The 25,514-nt window shown below is 30.5% G+C and overlaps 2 protein-coding genes across 2 annotated transcripts; both read right to left on the reverse strand.

Moving 5' to 3' along the window:
• Window positions 1-1,448: 1,448 nt before the first annotated feature.
• On the reverse strand, window positions 1,449-8,620 carry LOC142239119 (uncharacterized). The gene is made up of 5 exons (XM_075310898.1): window positions 8,502-8,620; window positions 8,141-8,426; window positions 7,983-8,071; window positions 3,795-3,909; window positions 1,449-1,906 (listed from the first exon to the last, which is right to left on the reverse strand). The coding sequence occupies exons 2-5, from the start codon at window positions 8,304-8,306 to the stop codon at window positions 1,791-1,793; spliced, it is 486 nt and encodes a 161-aa protein (XP_075167013.1). The 5' UTR covers window positions 8,307-8,426; window positions 8,502-8,620; the 3' UTR covers window positions 1,449-1,790.
• Window positions 8,621-10,091: 1,471 nt separating this feature from the next.
• On the reverse strand, window positions 10,092-23,365 carry LOC142238511 (uncharacterized). Its single transcript, XM_075310181.1, has 3 exons — window positions 23,024-23,365; window positions 10,502-10,610; window positions 10,092-10,314 (listed from the first exon to the last, which is right to left on the reverse strand). The coding sequence occupies exons 1-3, from the start codon at window positions 23,204-23,206 to the stop codon at window positions 10,241-10,243; spliced, it is 366 nt and encodes a 121-aa protein (XP_075166296.1). The 5' UTR covers window positions 23,207-23,365; the 3' UTR covers window positions 10,092-10,240.
• Window positions 23,366-25,514: the final 2,149 nt, after the last annotated feature.

A 25,514-nucleotide genomic window follows, 5' to 3' on the forward strand; every position in this document is an offset into this window, starting at 1 on the left:
ATAAAAAAGCGGATTTTCTGCCAACTTTTCTAGGGCCCATTCACTGAAAATTCGACGTTGTGGCAGATCGTTCGGCTATTCATGATGAAATGTCAAAGCATACTGAGCATCTTTCTCTTTGACACCATGTCTGAAATCCCACGTGATCTGTCAAATACTAATGCATGAAAATCCTAACCTCAAAAGAATCACCCTTTATAAAAAACGATGAATTTCTTGTTCGTATTACTAACTATTCAATATTATTTGGATTGAGATATTTTTTTTTTTTTTTTGACAAATAACCCTAATGACAAAGATCCAACATAATTGGATTAATTATGGGGAACATTAATTGAAATTGAAATGAGTGTCACACTCAAAAAAATTGGTTTCTCATATTGGAGAAATTTTAATTTTAACGTAATAATTTCAATGAACTAAAATAAAGTTAAATAGTCTTTAGTGTCCTCTTTTTTATATGTTACAAATATGTTTCCAAAAAAAACAATATAGAATAAAAATAATTAAAAATTTGTATTTTTATATTTATATACATAATACATAAATACTATTTTTAAATGGCAACATTAAAGCATTGTGACTGGTATTCAAATTACTAAACCTCCATATGGCGATCATAATTTTTATGATTGTACATTTTTTTCTATTTGTGGTTTTAATTATTCCTCATTGACCTAATGTTGGACAGTTTTATTGGACCTAAGTAAAAAAAAAACTCTACTCTAAAATAATGATAAGGCCTACGCCCTCACATATAATTGGCATTAATTTAATAAAAAACAAAACTACACATTGGCTACTCAATTCCGGCAGCCTTAACATTCCAAAAGCAAAATAATCCAAAAATAATCCGAAACACATATGGCATACCCCTCCCCCACATATTTATAGCACATTCCATAAAAATGTGACGTTTTTATTCATATGAGATTAAATTTTCTCATATGAACATTAGAGATGACCACACACGTACACATTAGTTGTAAACAAAAATATATCAAAGCATTATTCATTCACCATTAGAGTTAGAGAGGCAATATCAAATATCAGTAAACAATCGACTCAGATTTCAAAAGAAAGCATCATTGAGAATTGCTCTTCATGTACTTACAATCTCTGTGTATATTGTGGGAATTGTTATTGTTTAGTATACGAGATCCAGCTGTGAACTGTAATTTCTTAGTTAAGGCCTTATAAGTCAAAACTTAGGCCTTCTGCTATAGAATTTGAAGTGTACTAAGTTTTTCGTTGCGTTTGTTACAGATCGATAAAATATGGCTTCTCCAAAGCGTTTAAAAGTCCCTACTATCGGATTTTCATACACCAATCGATTCTTTTTATTGTAATATGCTTATTTAGTTTAAATAAATAAAAATAATAAAACTCTCTAAATTAAGAATATACTACCCATTCCATTACTAATGTCACAATAAAAAGTATTCAAATTTCAATAATAGAAATATATGTAATGTTTTATTAAAAATATAAATATAGCAAAAGTATAAAAAAATACATATCTTTTGTATAATTATTCAAGCACTTTTGGTATTAGCTCAGAGGTAGCAACACAGTCGAGATAGAAGATATTCCAATTAAATTGGCCATTGTGTTAGAGCTACTTTTCAATAAATTTGTTCGAATTTTAGCCTTGAATTAAGTGATGGCAGATAGTTTTGAATTCGTTATAGGTTTTTGTTGTTGTTTTTCACAAGAGAATCACTTTTTTATTCTCTCATTCTTTCTAATGGCTTCCTACTTAAGGTTTGCAAACATTGACCTCACAAAATTTATTGAGGATACATGGGCTGGGATTGAGGATTATAGGCAGCTGGATGTGAGTTGCCACCTTTACGCAATTCACGATAGAAACTAAAGATGGGATACCAAAAAATGATTTGGAGAACTGAAACAAAAGAGAGATAAAATTAGGAAATCTTTTTATAAGAGCATAATCCAGTAAAAAGCTTTTGGATGTTATTTAACTACACCAAGAAAAATCTGAACGAAAATATTTGAGGTCAAACGTTTCCGAAAAACGTTAGAATCCATTAATAATTATAAAAAGTTATAAAAATTATTTATTTGACAAAATATTACAGAATTTTTTAATTTACATCCAAACATTGAATTCGGATCACTCCTAAAGAAGTGATGCAAATTCAGTGCAACGGCTGTTGAAATGGAGGACTTCCGACCTATGACAATCTCATGTTAAATTCATCCCTTCTGCGTCAATTTTGCACCACTTCCGGATCCAAAAAGAACATTTTCATTGCTTTTTTGGCGACGCTTTTGTTGCTGGGCAAAATTGAGCAAAAAAAGTTTTATACAAATGAAGTACACAATATTACTAAATAGGAGAATATTTCACAATTTACTAAAATGGGTGACGTTTACTTAAGTTACGCTCATACATTTTACAATTGAGTAATTTTTTCTTTAATTGTGTCTGGTTTGAAGTTCATATAGCGCCAAAGAGGCATTTTTTAACACCATTTTTTCCTTCAAACTATTAAATTTTCTCAAATAACATGAAAAAAATTATTATTTTTAATAAATTTTCATCAATTTGGCAAAAATTATTGACTTATTTCTGGGGGGTGTAAGCCCCCTCCCCAGAGGCCTTCCTACGCTTATGTATATACGGCTAATCAATCACAATAACACATGAAACCTTAATCCTTCCACAACATTTCTCCACCTACACCATCAAATATGTTACTATCGTTTACCCATGCAAAATAAATCCTTTTACTCTCTTTCTCTGAATGATCTCCAAGTGTTTCTCAATAAATAAATTTATTTTTTCTAAAATGAGAAAATATATATGGCTAATCTATCACATTAACACATAAAACCTTAAGACTTCCACCACCCTTCCCCACCTACACCATTAATTAGCATTGTTTACCCATACAAAACAAAATCATTTTACTCTCTTTCTCTGAATGCTCTACCAGTGACTCTCAATCTTTTTTCTCATGCCAAAATAACAAAATCATAAACATCATATACACACACACACACAACATATTAAGCAATTTTAAAACGAACACCCTTCGTCAATATTTAAAAAAATGCAAGTTTCTCCACTAAAATTTAATCAATTTGAAAAAATAAAGTGATTCCCGATATCTGCTTAAAATTAACTTTTATTTGATAGCAAATTTACTGAACTAAACCCCCGTATGTGCTTACCATGTGTATAATAAAAAAATGTTAATTGACCGTTACCGAAATATCGGATGATTCAAAATAACACTTTTTTTGGAAGACCCTTCCAATGATCTTTGGAATTTTTAAGATTGACGAAAAAGCAGTTTTTTACGAGTTTCTCTCTTTTTGCTATAGCAAATGCATAAATCTATTGTCAGAGGTTTCATTAGATGCAACTTGGATGAAATTTCTGCGGTATTTATTTGTTCTTTTTATTTGCATAATTTAGGGCATCTTGCCTAATTTTTCAACAACTTTAATTAATAAACTGATATAATAATCTAAATAGACATATAATAAAATGATTTATATCTTCATTATATGCTAATAAGTTAACTCAATAATTTGTGTTCCGAAAAATGTGTGTTATATTTTTCTATACTACACATGACATCATTTCCTATTATGTAGGTGTGAACAAGATTGGATGGTAGAGAACAACTTAATCCAATGGACACCCATTTTTTTTATTTCTGATTATAAATTCAAACAAATAATCATAATAGTATATATCAAATATTTATTCTCCTTAAGGAGAAAACAATTTTTTAAGATTTTAATAGTATTCTACTTACCAATAGCTACTATGCTTGCACCCAAGTTATCGTGATTTCGTATCAATTTGAAAATATTAAAAATCACTGAAATTGCCACAACATAAACCCATGGAGAAACAAATGTATGACGATCCTGAAAAGAACAACGATAATTAATTTAATTTAATATAATTTAGTTTATTGTAATTTTATTTATTTATTTTTTTTAATTTTGACAAAATTTTCTACGGAAATTAAATTTTGACAAAATTTTGTATAGAAATAAAATTTAGACAAAATTTTCAATAGATATAAAATTTTGATAAAATTTTCTATAGAAATAAAATATTGACAAAATTTTGTATAGAAATAAAATTTTGACAAAATTTTCTATAGAAATAAAATTTTGACAAAATTCTCTATAGAAATAAAATTTTTACTAAATTTTCTCAAATAATAATATTTTGATAAAATTTTCTATAGAAATAAAATTTTTACTAAATTTTCTAAAATAATAAAATTTTGATAAAATTTTCTATAGAAACAAAATTTTGATAAAATTTTCTATAGAAATAAAATTTTGATAAAATTTTCTATACAAGAAAAATTTTGATAAAATTTTCAATAGAAATGCAATTTTGACATAAATTTCTATAGAAATAAAATTTTGACAGAATTTTCTATAGAAATAAAATTTTGATAACATTTTCTATAAAAATAAAATTTCGTAAAATTTTTTATAAAAGTAATATTTTGATAAATTTTTCAATAGAAATAAAATTTTGACAAAAATTTCTATAGAAATAAAATGTTGAAAATTTTCTATAGAAATAAAATTTTGACAAAATTTTCTATAGAATTAACATTTTGGCAAAATTTTCTATAGAAATAAAATTTTGACAAAATTTTCTATAGAAATATATATATTTTTTTTTAATTTCTATAAAAATAAAATTTTGACAAAATTTTCTATAGAAATAAAGTTGTGACAAAAATTTTATAAAATTTGCTATAGAAATAAAATGTTGGCAAAATTTTATATAGATGTAAAATTTTGATAAAATTTTCTATAGAAATAAAATGTAGACAAAATTTTCTATAGAAATAAAATTTTGGCAAAATTTTCTACAAAATTAACATTTTTGCAAAATAGAAATAAAAAAATTTACAACATTTTCTAAAGAAATAAAATTTTGACAAAATTTTCTATAGAAATAAAATTTTGGCAAAATTTTCCATAGAATTATTATTTTGACAAAATTTTCTATAAAAATAAAATTTTGCTAAAATTTTCTATAGAAATAAAATTTTGACAATGTTTTCTATAGAAATAAAATTTTGACAAAATTTTCTATAGAAACAAAATTTTGATAAAATCTTCTATAGAAATAAAATTTTGGTAAAATTTTCTATACAAGAAAAATTTTGATAAAATGTTGACATAAATTTCTATAGAAATAAAATTTTGACAAAATTTTCTATAGAAATAAAATTTTGACAAAATTTTCTATAGAAATAAAATGTTGACAAAATTTTCTATAGAAATAAAATTTTGATAAAATTTTCTGCAGAAATCAAATATGGACAAAATTCTCTATAGAAAAAAAATGTTGACAAAAATTTCTATAGAAATAAAATTTTGACAAAATTCTCTATAGAAATAAAATTTTTACTAAATTTTCTAAAAATATAAAATTTTGATAAAATTGTCGATAGAAAATAAACTTTTGGCAAAATTTTCTATAGAAATAAAATTTTGACAAAATTTTTAATAGAAATAAAATTTTGACAAAATTTTCTATAGAAATAAAATTTTGACAACATTTTCTATAAAAATAAAATTTTGCTAAAATTTTCTATAGAAATAAAATTTTGACAAAATTTTCTATAGAAACAAAATTTTGATCAAATTTTCTATAGAAACAAAATTTTGATAACATTTTCTATAAAAAAAAATTCGTAAAATTTTCTATAAAAGTAATATTTTAATAAAAATAAAATTTTGACAAAAATTTCTATAGAAATAAAATTTTGACAAAATTTTCTATAGAAATAAAATTTTGACAAAATTTTCTATAGAATTAACATTTTGGCAAAATTTTCGATAGGAATAAAATTTTGACAAAATTTTCTATAGAATTAACATTTTGGTAACATTTTCTATAGAAATAAAATTTTGACAAAATGTTCTATAGAAATATATATATATATATATATATATATATATATATTTTTTAATTTTCCATAGAAATAAAATTTTGACAAACTTTTCCATAGAAATAAAATTGTGACTAAATTTTGATAAAATTTTCAATAGAAATAAATTTTTGGCAACATTTTATATAAATGTAAAATTTTGATAAAATTTTCTGTAGAAATAAAATGTTGACAAAATTTTCTATAGAAATAAAATGTTGACAAAATTTTCTATAGAATTAACATTTTGGCAAAATAGAAATAAAAAAAAGTATAACATTTTCTAAAGCAATAAAATTTTGGCAAAATTTTCTATAGAATTAAAATTTTGATAAAATTTTCTAAAGAAATAAAATATTGGAAAAATTTTATATAGAAATAAAATTTTGACATAATTTTCCAAAAATATAAAATTTTGACAAAATTGTTTTTGTATTAATATTTTGGCAAAATTTTCTATAGAAATAAAATTTTGACAAAATTTTCTATAGAAATAAAATTGTGACAAAAATTTGATAAAATTTTGTTTAGAAATAAAACTTTGGCAAAATTTTATATAGATGTAAAATTTTGATAAAATTTTCTATAGAAATAAAATATTGACACAATTTTCTATAGAAATAAAATGTTGACAAAAGTTTCCATAGAAATAAAATTTTGACAAAATTTCCTAAAGAATTAACATTTTGGCAAAATAGAAATAAAAAATTGACAACATTTTTTAAAGAAATAACATTTTGACAAAATTTTCTATAGAAATAATATTTTGACAAAATAGTCTATAGAAATAAAATGTTGGTAAAATTTTCTATACAAGAAAAATTTTGATAAAATTTTCAATTGAAATAACATTTTGACACAAATGACTATAGAAATAACATTTTGACACAAATGACTATAGAAATAAAATTTTGATAAAATTTTCTATAGAATTAAAATTTTGGTAAAATTAAAAGTAAAATTTTGATAAAATTTTCAATAGAAATAACATTTTGACATAAATGTCTATAGAAATAAAATTTTGACAAAATTTTCTATAGAAATAAAATTTTTTAAAATTCTCTATAGAATTAAAATTTTGGTAAAATTAAAAGTAAAATTTTGATAAAATTTCTAATAGAAATAACATTTTGACATAAATGTTTTTATAAATAAAATGTTGACAAAAATTTCTATAGAAATAAAATTTTGATAAAATTTTCTATAGAAATAAAATTTTGGTAAAATTTTCTATAAAAGTAAAATTTTGATAAAATTTTCTATAAAAGTAAAATTTTGATAAAATTTTCAATAGAAATAAAAATTTGGCAAAATTTTCAATAGAAATAAAATTTTGACATAAATTTCTATAGAAATAAAATTTTGACAAAAATTTTTAAGAAATAAAATTTTGACAAAATTTTCTATAGGAATAAAATTTTGACAAAATTTTCTATAAAAATAAAATTTTGACAAAATTTCAATGGAAATACAATTTTGGTAAAATTTTCTTTAGAATTACAATTTTTTTATTTCTATATATTTTCTATAGAAGATTTTTTTTTAATTTGGTATTTTTTTTGGTAGAATTTTCTCCAAATTTTGGTAATTATTTTTGGATCGAGTGGCAACTGTGATTTCGACCCTACTGTTTTTATACCCAGCGCCACACTGTGGAACGGGGTATTATAAATTACTGCATATGTTTGCAACACCCAGAGGGAGATGAGATAGGCACATAGTGTCTTTGGCAATATTGCTCAGTGTCGGCCCCTGAGTCGATCGTCAGTCATTCTGTCTGTGAACACATTTTTGTAATCAAAGTCTAGCTCGCAGTTTTCGTCTAGTCAACTTCAAATTTGGCACAATTGTATGGGTTAATTTAATATTGTTTTATAAAATTTAATTCAATTGGAAATGTTTTTGATTCTTTTTTATTAAAATATTTTAGTTACTTTTTTAATATACCCACATTATATTTATTATATTTTCACTAGCTTGTTGTTTTCAATATGTATTTTTTACCCCTTATAGCCCCATCTCAATACTTACCCTCTTAATACCAATAATCAATAGAACTGAAGCAACAAACATGGCCATGGTGGATAGAGCTTGCAAACCTAAAAGGCCTACCGTGGCTCCTATAAGGACAAACAAAAAAAGAGGTGAGACCACAATTCAAACACAGATTTTAATCGCTCAGTACTAACCCGAAAATGTAACTTTTGTAGAATCTTCTGTAACTTCTGGATTTTCATCAGAATTGTCCATATTGGCTGCGGCAACACAAAATAGGAAAATCAAAAAAATTGATCCCAAACCACTTAAAATGGCGCTAAGATAAGCGATAATATTGCATAAGGTTTTATTTGCCATAATGAAGAAGCGATTCTTTTTATTCTATTCCGATTAAACCGACAAAAGAATAATAAAACGCAAAAAATTCACCGAAACCGAAAAAATTGACTTCTTCGATATTTGACGTTCCAAAAGCAACTAAATGAGAGCATAACGAAAAAAAATATTTTTTTTCATTCAACAATAGAAGAAACCATAAACCAATACACACACAGGGCGACTTTAGTATTACTCTCCACTTTTGTCTCCTATTGAAGTGATAGATACATTTGATACAAACGCCTAAAATTCAAAGCCATGAAAGGAGTAACTTAATTCTTATTCTTATCCATTATCCATCATCCATAGGGGTACGATGGTTTGATACTGGGCCTCCCTGCTTTGCAGATTTGTGTGTGAGTGTTGAATATCGGTGCGAATTTCAAAATGAGTTCATATGCAGAACTTATGGATGAGTGTTGATAAAATATATGAATCAGTCAAAAATATTAAGTAGACAATAGTTTAACCCTCCGTCATACACATGTTTCGGTAGTCACATTCATAACACATGAGGCCTGACCAGATCCACTATGTATTTTAATGTATTTATATGGAAAATATGCTATTTTGTTGATATTATTACATTATTACTGTCGTATTTTCCGTCCTGATTTTCACACATAGATAGGTAATAAAATTTTAGGAGGGTACCTGAAGTTTCAAGTCTCTAGCTATATTATAAATATATTTTAATTACAATTAGAATCGAAAAAGGTCATGCGTCTGTCCGAGGGTTAAATAATAAACATTCTGACGTTGTTCTCTTATCAAAAGAAAATTAGAAAATTAATAAGAACGAAAATATCAGTTTTAGAAAAATTAACAAGAGCTTAAAGTAACCGAGAGTCCTTCCGAATGTCCTTGGAGTAAAAGGGTGCATTCATCTGCAAGAAATTTGGGACGGTCAGATTTTATGTTATAAAATTTTATTTCTATAAAATAAGGTTGTCCACATTTTATTTCTATAAAAATTTTGTTAACATTTTATTTGTATAGAAAATTTTGTGAAAATTTTATTAGTGTAGAAAATTTTGTCCAAATTTATTTCTATAGAAAATTTTGTCCAAATTTTATTTCTATAGAAAATTTTGTCCAAATTGTATTTCCAAAAAAAAAATGTTTTATTCCTATAGAAAATCTTCTCAAAATTTTATTTCCATTGAAAATTTTCTCAAAATTTTCTTTCTATAGAAAATTTTATCAATTTTTTTTCCATAGAAAATTTTGTCAAAATTTTTTTTTGTATAGAAAATCTAACCAAATGTTATTTCTATAGAAAATTTTGTTAAAATATTATTTGTGTAGAAAATTTTGTCATAATTTTCTTTCTATTGAAAATGTTGTCAAAATTTTATTTCTATAGAAAATTTTGTCCAAATTTTATTTCCATAGAAAATGTTTTATTCCTATAGAAAATCTTCTCAAAATTTTATTTCTATAGAAAATTTTGTCAAAATTTTATTTCTATCGAAAATTTTTTCAAAACTTTATTTCTATAGAAAATTTTCTCTAAATATTATTTCTCTAAAACATTTTCTCAAAATTTTATTTCTATAAAAAATTGAATAGTTGAAAAGAATATTTGGCAAAATCTACCAAACAGTAAAAACTCTACCATTTTCCACCTACTGTGGCAATCGTGGTTGTTATCCCTAATCGTTCAAATTTGTTAGGAGCTATTTCTACATAATTTTTCGACTAGAAGGTATTTAGGTGTTAAATACTTACACATGGTTTATTTAGACCATTAAAAATGCTAAATTTTTTTCTTAGTAAAAAATTTAAATTTAATTATATCAATATGCAAAAAAAATTGTATCAAAATTTAAAATGGACAATGGACCATTTTTTTATAAAATTGTTCAAAATTATTTAAATAAATAATATTTACGATTAGATTCGTATGAGTCTTATGTTGGCAAGGATGAACTATCCAATTGGCGAGAATATTTAAAGATGGGAAACCAACTGGCAATTACGATTACTGAAAAGACAACGAAAATAAAAATACATTATTATTAGTATACATAAAAATAAATATTGTGAAATGTTCAATGGACGGACAGAATGACAAAGTTTTTTTTTTAGTTTTATTTTTAGAAAAAATCTGATTATATTCTTAAAATACAGATGGAATTTCCTAAAAAAAATGTTCCAACATTTGTACTTACCAGTTAGGATAAGCAAGATCACTGAGAAACTCTGCACCACAACCACAATATTCATGATACAAACAATGGCTGTTACGACCAACCAAGGCATAATATAGAATTGACGGTCCTGAAAAGAAAAACATTAACAAAACGAACATATTGTAGTAAGATTCAGATTATGATAAAAATATGAGTTATTTTAATCAAAACAAAATTATTTGTATTAAAATTAATCAAAATAAAACTATAATAAACATTTAATAACTAGGAAACAATACTATCGATCTAGCCATATTTATTATTTATTGTCAAAATTTTATTTTTATAAAAAGTAGATAATTTGATTTTATTCGATCTCTTCTCTTTGATTTTATAGAAAATTGTATCAAAATTTTTTTCTAAAAAAAAATTTTGTAAAATTTTATTTCTACAGAAAATTTTTGTCAAAATTTTATTTCTACAGAAAATTTTTTAAAAATTTTATTTCTATCGAAAATTTTATCACGATTTCATTTCTATAGAAAATTTAGTCAAAACTTTATTTCTATAGAAAATGTTGTCAAATTTTTTTTTCTGTAGAATATTTTGCCAAAATCTTATTTCTATAGAAAATTTTGTAAAAATTTTATTTCTGTAGAAAATTTTGTAAAACTTTTTATTTCAACAGAAAATTTTGTAAACATTTTATTTCAATAGAAAATTTTGTCAATTTTTTTTTCTATAGAAAATTTAGTCAAAACTTTATTTCTATAGAAAATTTTGTCAATTTTTTTTCTATAGAAAATTTTGTCAAAATTTTATTTCTACAGAAAATTTTGTCAAAATTTTATTTCTATAGATATTTTGTAAATTTTTTTTCTATAGAAAATTTTGTCAAAATTTTATTTCTATAGGAAATTTTGTCAAATTTTTTTTTTTCTATAGAAAATTTAGTCAAAACTTTATTTCTATAGAAAATTTTGTCAATTTTTTTCTATAGAAAATTTTGTCAAAATTTTATTTCTACAGAAAATTTTGTCAAAATTTTATTTCTATAGAATATTTTGTCAAAATTTTATTTCTATAGAATATTTTGTAAAATTTTATTTCTATAAAAAATTTTGTCAAAATTTTATTTCTACAGAAAATTTTGTCAAAATTTTATTTCTATAGACAATTTTGTAAAAATTTTATTTCTATAGAAAATTTAGTCAAAATTTTATTTCTATTGAAAATTTTATCAAATTTTTTTTCTACAGAAAATTTTGTCAAAATTTTATTTCTTTAGAAAATTTTGTCAAAATGTATTTTCATCCATTTTGTTCTATGATTAGGTAGTAGCCAGATCAAGAAACTCTGTGACAGGAAATTTTGTGAAAATTTTATTTCTATAGAAAATTTTGTCAAAATTTTATTTCTATAGAAAATTTTGTCAATTTTTATTTTCTATATCAAAAATTTTTTTCTAACAAAAAAATTTTAAAATATTATTTATACAGAAAATGTTGTCAAAATTTTATTTCTATCGAAAATTTTATCACAATTTTTTTTGTCTATAGAAAATTTAGTCAAAACTTTATTTCTATAGAAAATTTTGTCAATTTTTTTTCTATAGAAAATTTTGTCAAAATCTTATTTCTATAGAAAATTTTCTAAAACTTTTATTTCTATAGAAAATTTTGTCAAAATTTTATTTCAACAGAAAATTTTGTAAAAATTTTATTTCTATCGAAAATTTTATCACAATTTTATTTCTATAGAAAATTTAGTCAAAACTTTATTTCTATAGAAAATGTTGTCAAATTTTTTTTCTGTAGAATATTTTGCCAAAATCTTATTTCTATAGAAAATTTTGTAAAAATTTTATTTCTGTAGAAAATTTTGTAAAAATTTTATTTCTATTGAAAATTTTGTCAAAATTTTATTTCTATAGAAAATTTTGTCAATTTTTTTTTTCTATAGAAAATTTAGTCAAAACTTTATTTCTATAGAAAATTTTGTCAATTTTTTTTCTATAGAAAATTTTGTCAAAATCTTATTTCTATAGAAAATTTTCTAAAACTTTTATTTCTACAGAAAATTTTGTCAAAATTTTATTTCTATAGAAAATTTTGTCAAAATTTTATTTCTATAGAAAATTTTGTCAATTTTTATTTTCTATAGAAATTTTGTCAAACTTTTTTTTTCTACAGAAAATTTTGTCAAAATTTTATTTCTTTAGAAAATTTTGTCAAAATGTATTTTCATCCATTTTGTTCTTTGATTAGGTAGTAGCCAGATCAAGAAACTCTGTGACAAGGATGGGGTGTGCCCAGAGTGATCTGCTGTTGAGACGGGTAGGCTTAGCTGGGCAAGCGAAAAGTTGACGAGTGTCATGTGGCCCTTGATTTCAGATGGGACTCACGCCAGCTACGCTGCTAAGTAGGAATTGAGGCGGCTGCACTTGCCTGATCTTAGTTGGGCCTAAACTACCCTGGTCTGCCGTGGGAGGTGGTCGGACTCCGAGAACAGGATTAACCTTTCAGCTTCTCACCGCTTCAGCTACAGTATCCTCATGAATCCTGTTCAGACCTGTCTGGTGTCCGATCTAGAAGCTCTCTTTTATAACGCTGGATCTCGGGATCTAGAAGGTGAAGATCAATCCTTACATTCCTCTTGGGATGCTCGACAAACTGTCGGTTGAAAAATCTGGCGCAACTTTTCGGATCAGTCACCGTCACGTCGCCAAAGGTGACTGCGATCTCACCATCCCTTGTAGAGGGGTTCGAGATGGCTCTCGCTGTTGACCACTATTTATCTGTTCCTGTGCCTAAGTTACATTGCTTCAGGTGCTCTAACCAAGTGTTCCGCTTGTGCTCGTCGACTATCTTACTAATCTCTTGATGTAGTTCCCTGATTCTAGGATTAGAAGGGTTAGCACGACGGCGTTCATCATGCTCGTCTGCGAGTCCCGCCGCTTCGGCTGGGAAGTTGGGCCTCACTTGGCAATTCGACCAGCGGATATGAAGCGAGCGGCTGCTGCGTTGATGATGTCCCGGAATACCCTCTGGGCAACATGAACATGAGAGGGGGACGGGAGCTCACTGAAGCGGCGATCTATGTATTATCTGAAGCCTTCCCAGTTGGCTTTTTCTATCGATTGATATACGTTCGGCGTTCAGAGGTTATGAAATCGGAGGGTTGATTAATGGTGAGAATTATGGGGAGGTGGTCTGAACCCTATGAAATGACGGGTTGCCAGGATACGTCGTTTATCAAATCAGGCAACGCTAATGATAAGTCTGGCGAACTGCTGTAATCACCTATAATTCTCGTGGGGGCCTCTTCGTTCACCGTGACCAGTGTGGAGTCATCTATCTGCTCTGCCAAAGCTATGTCTCTCTGGTCATTACCTAGAAGAGAATGCCAAAGTTCATGGTGGGCATTAAAGTCTCCTAGCACCAATCGGTTATGCCCACACAACAGCCACTCAATGTTTGGCCTATAACCTGGAGCACAGCTACCAACCGGCGGTATATACACCTTGTGTAGCCATAGATTTGACTCCTACCCCCATACATTCCATATACGGGTCACTAGTGTCTGGCACAAGCGGGATAGGTCTATACTGCACGGAACGGTGTAATATGAAAGCCAGGCCGCCACCTCCACTTCTTGTGCGATCCTCTTTCGTAGCACATTGTATCCGTCACAGTGGCGTAAGCTGCAGGTGACATTCAGCTTAGTTTCCTGGATCGCCGTGACCCTTATCCTTTTGCGATTCATAAAGTCCACGATCTCACTAATCTTACCATGGAGCTCGTTGCAATTAATGCACTATCCGAAACTGGTACAACAATACTGAGTGTGAGATGCTGCGGCGGAGAATATTGTTTTACGGGAGATGTCGGGGGGTCGTATAGTCTGACGACCCAGTGCTGCTGTCGTTGGCACAGCATCCTGCCACGTATGACTATACTCCCGCAGCGATGTTAGGCCGGAGCAGTTCCGGAAGTGCACCCATTCCAAGCACCGGTTACACCTCACCGAAACCGGTGAGGTTTTGGCATAGTGGACAATACCATGGTCCTGGGTTTTCCACTATCCAACAGCAAACGGAGAAGACTCCCCGGTATGCACCTTCTCCACCACAACACATTATTAATTATAAAGAATTATTTTGTATTGTCGTTTTTAATTCAGAAATTTATAAAATGTAAAGGGTGATACGGTCAAAATTTGGTCAATATAAACTTGACGTATTTCTTTCAATTTTGCATTTAAAAAACCTGAATACCCCTCATTTTGAAGGTGTGTGTGTGTAGAATGTTGCTCCTATTTTGATTTTGGAATTCACTCTTCAGTTGTCAAAATGCCGTCCAAGCAAGAAGAGCAGCGTATCAAAATTTTGCTCGCGCATCGCGAAAATCCGAGCTACTCGCACGCAAAGCTGACAAAATCGCTAAAAGTGGCCAAATCAACCGTTACAAATGTAATTAAAGTGTTTGGGGAACGTTTGTCGACAGCCAGGAAGTCTGGATCGGGAGGAAATCGAAAACCGGATGCCGCTGAGATGACAAAGAGAGTTGCCGGTAGTTTCAAGCGAAACCCTAACCTCTCTCTCCGAGATGCCGCAAATAAGCTGGGTGTAACGTCTACAACCGTGCATCGAGCCAAAACACGAGCCGGACTATCGACTTACAAGAAGGTAGTGACTACAAATCGCAATGATAAACAAAATACGACGGCCAAAGCGCGATCCCGGAGGTTGTACACGACGATGCTGACGAAGTTTGACTGCGTGGTAATGGACGACGAAACCTACGTCAAAGCCGACTACAAGCAGCTTCCGGGACAGCAGTTTATACGGCAAAAGGAAGGGGAAAGGTAGCAGATATTCAAGCACATAAAACTGTCAAAGTTCGCAAAGAAATATCTGGTTTGGCAAGCCATTTGTACCTGTGGCTTGAAAAGCAGCATTTCCATAGCTTCCGGGACTGTCAACCAAGAAATTTACGTGAAAGAGTGTTTGAATAAACGTCTGCTGCCTTTCCTGAAGAAACACGGTTGTTCCGTACTGTTTTGGCCAGATTTGGCATCTTGCCATTACGGTAAAAAGGAGAGGTACGCCGCCAACAACGTGGTTCCCAAGGACAAGAACCCTCCCAACACGCCAGAGCTCCGCCCAATTGAGAAATACTGGGCTATTTTCAAGCGGAACCTAAAGAAGACCAAAAAAACTGCTAAGGACGAGCAGCAGTTCAAGGCAAACTGGCTTTCTGCGGCGAAGAAGGTGGACAAGGTGGCTGTACAAAATCTGATGGCAGGTGTCAAGCGTGAGGCCCGGCAATTCGGATTTGGAAAAGCGAAAGCCTAACTGAATATTTTTCCTGAATTTTATACTAATTGAACTTGAAAAAGAAATTTAATTTGATTTTTAAATAAACGATTTCACCGATTTACACGCGTTTTCCCTTGACCAAATTTTGACCGTATCACCCTTTATTTAATATATTTTGCCACAAACGGCAAAATATTTTAGAGACTCAACGACAAAAATTCCATGTCATTACACTGGCAGAGATTTCTGATATTTCAGGTTTCCAATGACAAACAACTATCTTTGTCCAATGACAAACAACTATCTTTGTCATTCCGATAGGAAGACATCCATTGCAAAATTAGGTCACTTCACATGACATGACTCATAAAATTGATTATTAATTTATTTACAACAATTTAAAAACAATTCAATATAATAAAAAGGAACTAGCTACTAAGGTTATCGCTTCTAAATGTATATCACATTTAAACTTCTTAAAACCAAAATATATCTTTATTTGCACCATATAAAATGGTGAATTCGTTACCGATATGAATGGTATAAAAACAGAAAATTCCTTTCAGTACAACGTGTTTATCAGAGGGGAAATATCTATACAGTGAAACCTCCTAGAAGTGTACACCTACACTGAAGGAATAGTTTGCTTTTTTGAGGAACGAAATTTTATGCAAACAAAGTTTTCTTTCAATGTTAAAAAATTCTCATAAAAATATTAAATTGAATAGCTGCAATACAGGCCGAAACAATCGGGTTTATTTGCTGTAAAAGAATCTTCTTTATAACAAAAGGAAATGTGGATTAGCCAACACTGAAACATATGTATAGTCAGGCTTGTAAGATGGGTATCTGGTATTTTCTTTTCAATAGCATAATAATACCAATTCCTTTATCTTCATGTCCAATTAACTCGCATTTAAAGTTGTAATTAATGTAAATTGATTTGGACGAAAAACCAGCCTGCGTTGATATCAGGCTGACATAAAAAAGGAATTTTATTTGTCTAAAATTTCCTTACGGAAAAAAATCTTTAAGATATACGATCGCCCAAAATTTTATCCACATTTTGGAGGTGTTCCCTCTGTTTTGGAGGTGTTGGAGAAGTTAATTTAAATATTATAATATTAATATTAACAAGTTGGCTGATAAGTCCCCGGTTTAACAAGGAAAAACACATTTTTTTGGTAAAAATTCGTTTTTATTATTCAACATAGTTCCCTTCAAGAGCGATACAACGATTATAACGACCTTCCAATTTTTTGATACCACTTTGGTAGTACTCCTTCGGTTTTGCTTCAAAATAGGCCTCACTTTCGGCGATCACCTCTTCATTGAAGCCAAATTTTTTCCCTGCCAGCATCCTTTTGAGGACTGAGAACAAGAAAAAGTTGCTGGGGGCCAGATCTGGAGAATACGTTGGGTGGGGAAGCAATTCGAAGCCCAATTCATGAATTTTTGCCATCGTTCTCAATGACTTGTGGCACGGTGCGTTGTCTTGGTGAAACAATACTTTTTATACCCTCCACCATAGGATGGGGGGGGGGGGTATATTAACTTTGTCATTCCGTTTGTAACACATCGAAATATTGCTCTAAGACCCCATAAAGTATATATATTCTGGGTCGTGGTGAAATTCTGAGTCGATCTGAGCATGTCCGTCCGTCCGTCTGTTGAAATCACGCTAACTTCCGAACGAAATAAGCTATCGACTTGAAACTTGAAACAAGTAGTTGTTATTGACGTAGGTCGGATGGTATTGCAAATGGGCCATATCGGTCCACTTTTACGTATAGCCCCCAAATTTGGCTTGCGAGGCCTCTAAGAGAAGCAAATTTCATGCGATCCGGCCGAAATTTGGTACATGGTCTTAGTATATGGTCTCTTACAACCATGCAAAACTTGGTCCACATCGGTTTATAATTATATATAGCCCCCATTTAAACCGATCCCCCGATTTGGCTTACGAGGCCTCTAAGAGAAGCAAATTTCATGCGATCCGGCTGAAATTTGGTACATGGCGTTAGTATAGGGTCTCTAACAACCATGCAAAAAATGGTCCACATCGGTCCATAATTATATATAGCCCCCATATAAACCGATCCCCCGATTTGGCTTGCGAGGCCTCTAAGAGAAGCCAATTTCATCCGATCAAGCTGAAATTTGGTACATGGTGTTAGTATAAGGTCTCTAACAACCATGCAAAAATTGGTCCACATCGGTCCATAATTATATATAGCCCCTATATAAACCGATCCCACGATTTGGTTTGCGAGGCCTCTAAGAGAAGCACATTTCATCCGATCCGGCTGAAATTTGGTACATGGTGTAGGTATATAGTCTCTAAAAACCATGCACAAATTGGTCTACATCGGTCCATAATTATATATAGCCCCCATATAAACCGATCCCCCGATTTGGCTCGCGAGGCTTCTAAGAGAAGCAAATTTCATCCGATCCGGCTGAAATTTGGTACATGGTGTTAGTATATGGTCTTTAACAACCATGCAAAAATTAGTCCACATCGGTCCATAATTATATATAGCCCCCATATAAACCGATCACCAGATTTGACCACCGGAGCCTCTTGGAAGACCAAAATTCATCTGATTCAGTTGAAATTTGGTACGTGGTGTTAATATATGGCCTCAAACTCCCATGCAAAAATTGGTTGAAATCGGGCCATAATTATATATAGCCTCTATATAAAGCGATCCTCAGATTTGGCCTCCGGAGCCCCTTGGAAGGGCAAAATTTAACCGATTCTGTTGAAATTTGGTATCCAACAACCATGCAGGAATTGGTTCATATCAGTCCATAATTATATATAGCCTCCATATAAACCGATCCCCGGATTTGACCTCCGGTGCCTTTTGGAGAAGCAAAATTCATCCGATCTGGTTTAAATTTGGTACGTGGTGGTGGTATATGATATCTAACAACCATGCCAAAAGTGGTCCATATCAGTCCATAATCATATATATAACTCTCATATAAACCGATCCCGAGATTAGGTTTTGGAGCCACTTGGAGTAGCAAATTTCGTCCGAGTCAGTTGAAATTTGGTACATTGTGCTAGTATGTGACCGTTAACAACCATGTCTAACTACGTCCATATCGTTCTATAGTTATATATAGCCCTCAGATAAATCGATCCGCAATCACACACAAATTGGTCCATATCAAGTTAATAATTTTATGTAGCCCCCATATAAGCGACCCACATTTTTCAATTCTGGCTCTCTACGTACCGTGCAAAAGTCCATATCGATTCGTAATTTTTTGTAGACTTACCTATACATACCTTTTTTGTCTAATATATATCACGTATGGACTAACTCACAATTTAGAAAACGTTGTTAAGAAGTTTTAAGATAACACAACCCAAGTAATTCCATTGTGGATGACAGTCTTTCGTAGAAGTTTCTACGCAATCCATGGTGGAGGGTACATAAGATTCGGCCTGGCCGAACTTACGGCCTTATATACTTGTTTCTTCTTCATATGGGGCCGTTTTGCCGCGATTTCGACCTTCAAACGCTCCAATAACACCATATAATAGTCACTGTTGATGGTTTTTCCCTTCTCAAGATAATCGATAAAAATTATTCCATGCGCATCCCAAAAAACTGAGGCCATTAACGTGCCAGCGGACTTTTGAGTCTTTCCACGCTTCGGAGACGGTTCACCGGTCGCTGTCCACTCAGCCGACAGTCGATTGGACTCAGGAGTGTGGTGATGGAGCCATGTTTCATCCATTGTCACATATCGACGGAAAAATTCGGATGTATTACGAGTTAACAGCTGCAAACACCGCTCAGGATCATCAACACGTTGTTGTTTTTTGGTCAAATGTGAGCTCGCGTGGCACCCATTTTGCACAGAGCTTCCGCATATCCAAATATTGATGAATGATATGACCAACACGTTCCTTTGATATCTTTAAGGCCTCTGCTATCTCGATCAACTTCATTTTACGGTCATTCAAAATTATTTTGTGGATTTTTTTGATGTTTTCGTCGGTTGCCACCTCTTTCGGGCGTCCACTGCGTTCACCGTCCTGGGTGCTCATTTCACCACGCTTGAATTTTGCATACCAATCAATTATTGTTGATTTCCCTGGGGCAGAGTCCGGAAACTCATTATCAAGACAAGTTTTTGCTTCCCCCGTTTTTTTTTCCCCCTTCAGAAAACAGTATTTTATCAAAATACGAAATTCCTTTTTTTCCATTTTTTTCACAATAACAAAAGTTGCTTCACAAAAGACGCTCTATCTCACAAACTAATTGACTTACAGATGTCAAATTTTGACACGAATCATTTGAAGGTTGGTACTATATAAAAACAAGTATATACGGCCGTAAGTTCGGCCAGGCCGAATCTTATGTACCCTCCACCATGGATTGCGTAGAAACTTCAACGAAAGACTGTCATCGACAATCGAATTACATGGGTTGTGGTATCTTAAAACTTCTTAACATCGTTTTCTAAATTGTTAGTTAGTCCATACGTGATATATATTAGACAAAAAAGGTATGTATAGGTAAGTCTACAAATAATTACGAATCGATATGGACTTTTGCACGGTACGTAGAGAGCCAGAATTGAAATACGGGGGTCGTTTATATGGGGGCTATATAGAATTATGAACTTGATATGGACCAATTTTTGTGTGATTGGGTTTCGATTTATCTGAGGGCTATATATAACTATAGACCGATATGGACCTAGTTAGGCATGGTTGCTAACGGCCATATGCTAGCACAATGTACCACATTTCAACTGACTCGGATGAAATTTGCTCCTCCAAGAGGCTCCAAAAATAAATCTTGGGATCGGTTTACATGGGGGCTATATATGATTATGGACTGATATGGACCACTTTTGGCATGGTTGTTAAATATTATATACTACCACCACGTACCAAACTTCAACCAGATCGGATGAATTTTGGTTCTCCAAAAGGCACCGAAGGTCAAATCTGGGGATCGGTTTATATGGGGGCTATATATAATTATGGACTGATATGAACCACTTCCTGCATGGTTGGTGGATACCATATACTAACATCAGGTACCAAATTTCAACTGAATCAGATGAATTTTGGTCTTCCAAGAGGCTCTGGAGGTCAAATCTGGTGATTGGTTTATATGGGGGCTATATATATTTATGGACCGATGTGGACCAATTTTTGCATGGTTGTTAGAGACCATATACTAACACCATGTACCAAATTTCAGTCGGATCGGATGAAATTTGCTTCTCTTAGAGGCCTCGCAAGCCAAATCGGGGGATCGGTTTATATCGGGGCTATATATATTTATGGACCGATGTGGACCAATTTTTGCATGGTTGTTAGAGACCATATACTAACACCATGTACCAAATTTCAGCCGGATCGGATGAAATTTGCTTCTCTTAGAGGCCTCGCAAGCCAAATCGGGGGATCGGTTTATATGGGGGCTATATATAATTATGCACCGATGTGGACCATTTTTTGCATGGTTGTTAGAGACCATATACTAACACCATGTACCAAATTTCAGCCGGATCGGATTAAATTTGCTTCTCTTAGGGGCCTCGCAAGCAAAATTTGGGGGTCCGTTTATATGGGGGCTATACGTAAAAGTGGACCGATATGGCCAATTTGCAATACCATCTGACCTACATCAATAACAACTACTTGTGCCAAGTTTCAAGTCGATAGCTTGTTTCGTTCGGAAGTTAGCGTGATTTCAACAGACGGACGGACGGACGGACATGCTCAGATCGACTCAGAATTTCACCACGACTCGGAATATATATATATATATATATATATATATACTTTATGTGGTCTTAGAGCAATATTTCGATGTGTTACAAACGGAATGACAGAGTTAATATACCCCCCATCCTATGGTGCAAACAAAAAATTTTTTTTCTGATTCAATCACGAAATTAATTGATCCAATTAATTTTTTAATTGAAATGTCTTCAATCACGAAAATGATAGTATCAATCACAGTTTTAATTGGGCATAGAAAAAAATCTTGATTAAAAAATTAATTGATTTCATTACCAAATTTCAATTAATTTTTTAATTGATTCAATTAAAAATTTAATTGATGTTGATTGCAAAACTCAATTAATTTTGTAATTAAAAAAGGTAACTATTTTCAATTACATTCTGAATTGGCTCAGAATTTTTATTTGGATTAACAATTGATTGTTTGAAAAAAAAAATTAATTAAAAATTTAAAAAAATGTTCATCACTTTTTTAACTGACTTAGTCTTCCGAATTTGAATAAAATTTAATTGTATCAATTAAATTTTTAATTAAAAATTTTTAAATTTTCAATCATTGACTAAATTAACCTTATGTTTCTATCTTGATTAAAAAGTTAATTGTACCAATTAATTTATTAATTGAAACAAATATCAACTTCAATTAACTTTTTAATTGGAAATATTTTGGTGATATTTTTTTCTGTGTGGAGGGTATAATAATTTAATACTAGCGGTCTGACACATAGATGGCGTATCTATGTGTCAGACCGGGGACTTATCAGCCAACCTGTTACCATACTAAAATTGACTCTCGTATTTATATACGCATTTATTTTGTTGTTTCTTATATAAAATACGAAAAAAAAAATAAAATTGCAAAAATATTTGTCAAGGATTGGTCGTATAAATTTGGTATGTGCAAGAAAATTGTCCATAATTTCATAGGCTACATTTCTCCTCTTGCTTGTTTGGTAAATTTTTCAATGGTTCTGGGGCTATAGTCGAAAAACGGAAAAAAATCGATGAAACAAGTAGTCATTTTTGGGGGTTTGCCATATTAAACATCTCGCGAAATTTCTCCGCTTTTCAGAGTGACCAAGTTTAAGGGGTTTCACTGTATTTTGGGAGGCCATATGTTTTTTTATGATTTTCTTTGTTTATTTTTTACTTCTTTTTATTTACTTTTTTTTGCAAGCATACTGTACACAGAACACAATCAAAAACGGCGTCCATTCTTATCCATGTTTACATTTAGGCAATTTGAATGACGAATAAAAATGATCTCACTAAATGTTCTGATCTCACTTGTGTTGAGATTTTTTTTTTAACAATAGCAACTTAATTCGTTGTTTTAATATTTCAACATTTTTGGAATTCTATTTGAACCTGTTTTTGGCTATACTATAGTTTTGTTTTAGTTGTATTATTTTATTATTATTTTTTTTTTTGCAATTACTGAATCATTTATACATACCGAGCGTAAACCAATAACCAGTAGAACACATGCAGCCAGGAATCCTCCATACATAAGAATTCCTCCTATTAATCCCATCAAGGAGAAATTCGTAACTATTCCAATTAGGAAGAAAACACAATAAATGGCGGCTATAACTAAATTTATATAGGCAATAATATTGCACAATTTTTTATTATCCATGGCGATGGATATATTTTTTTCCCCAATATGTTAAGAAAAACAAAAATTAAATACAAAAAAAAAACAACTCCGGTTTCAGCTTCGAAAAAACGAACTCCGCTTAAATGACAAGAAAGCGTTGATTACGTTCAGTACAATGCGAACAAACAACTTCAACTGAAACGTAAAGAGACTGAAACACATGGCATTCCATGAGTATCACTCTCTGACCGCAAATGTCTACATATATGTACACAAGCAACATGTCGTTTGTCTTCTATATATGTATGTTAGGGTGGATCGTATTTGATCGATTTGATTTGATTTTTATTATATATTTATTTATTAGCTTAATTGTTATTAAATTCTTTTAGATTTTTTTTTAAATATTTTTTCTTAATAAACCTGTTATTGTTAATTAGGCCAGGTTTGGCTTTGTGTATATTACTTTGGAGAATAATAAATGAAATGAAAATGAAAATGAATCCTATACAGAGTGGTTGATATGTAATCCACCAAAGAAAGGCGCTATAAATTGTTCGTTTTTTTAATGAAATAAACCACGTCTTGAGAAGATCGACTCTTTGGTATTTTTTGTAGGAACCCCACTCTACAAAAACGCCCAGAAGCCTAATGCAGTGTTGCCAGGTGCCCCAAATCTTAAGAAAAAAACCCTAAATTGGTCTAACCTTTTTTCAAAAACCCCCAAAAAATTTCAGAGTATAAAAGTACAAAAAGTGGTCCCAAAATTACGTGAAAAAAAATCCTGTAGTGATACACTTTAAAAATTAAATTTAACACAAATATATATCCCGAAAGAAGAGTTCTTTCCTGAGAAACGAAATTTTAGAAAAACTAAGTTTTCTGTTGATGCTAAAATTTGTTTTCGTTTGAAGTAAATAAAAAATAAAATTTGCTATTTAAGAAAATACTTTAAAACAAAAGAGATTTTCGTTTGTTTAAAATTTTCGTCCCTGAGGAAATTATTTTTTTATGGATGTAATAATACAATATGTATATCAATTTAAAAAGCGGGCTTACTCTTAAAAAGCTTTCAGCTGCTAAGTTAAAATACGATTGTTTTTAATTTTGTCAAATATTAACAAGTATATACGGTCGTAAGTTCGGCCAGGCCGAAGCTTATGTACCCTCCATCAAGGATTGCGTAGAAACTTCTTCTAAACACTGCCATACACAATCGAATTACTTAAGTTGCGGTAACGCTTGCCGATGGAAAGGTATCTTAAAACCTCCCAACACCATCTTCTAAATTGTATGTAAGTCCATACGTGGTATATATTAAATCAAAAAAGATCGATCCAATACGTATATAATTCAGTTTGACAAAGTAGACATAAAATTTTGAAAAAATTTTCTACAGCAATAAAATTTTAATAAAATTGGCTATAGAAATAAAATTTTCACAAAATTTTCTATAGAAATAAAAATTTTCACAAAATTTTCTATAGAAAGAAAATTTTCACAAAATTTCTACAAAAATAAAATTTTGACAAAAATTTCTATAGAAATAAACTTTTGACAAAATTTTCTATAGAAATAAAATCTTGGTAGATTATTTTTGGCTTGAGTAGCAACCATGATTATGAACCGAATAAAATTTGAAAAAAATTTTCTATAGATATACAATTTTGACAAAATTTCCTTTGGAAATAAAATTTTGACAATGATGAAAATTTTATTATGACCCGAATAAAATTTTAACAAAATTTTCTCTAGAAATAAAATTTTGACAAAATTTTCTATAGAAATAAAATTTTGGTAGATTATTTTTGGCTCTAGTGGCAACCATGATTATGAACCGATATGGACCAATTTTTGTGTGATTGTTAGAGACCATATACCAACACCATGTACCAAATTTCAGCCGAATCGGATGAAATATGCTTCTCTTAGAGGCTCCACAAGCCAAATCTGGGGATCGGTTTATAGCCCCCATATATATAATTATAGACCGATATGAACCAATTCTGGCACGGTTGTTAAATATCATATACTAACACCATGTTCCAAATTACAACCGGATTGGACGAAATTTGCTTCTCTTGGAGACTTCGCAAGCCAAATCTGGGGATCGGTTTATATGAGGGCTATATATAATTAAGGACCGATATGAACCAATTTTTGCTTGGTTGTTAGAGACCATATAGCAACACCATGTTCCAAATTTCAGCCGGATCGGATGAAATTTACTTCTCTTTTAGGCTTCGCAAGCCAAATCTGGGGATCGGTTTATATGGGGGCTATATATAATTATGGACCGATGTGGACCAATTTTTGCATGGTTGTTAGAGACCATATACCAACACCA

The sequence above is a fragment of the Haematobia irritans genome, chromosome 5 (genome assembly GCF_050003625.1).
Source record: "Haematobia irritans isolate KBUSLIRL chromosome 5, ASM5000362v1, whole genome shotgun sequence".
NCBI classification, from domain to species: Eukaryota; Metazoa; Arthropoda; class Insecta; order Diptera; family Muscidae; genus Haematobia; species Haematobia irritans.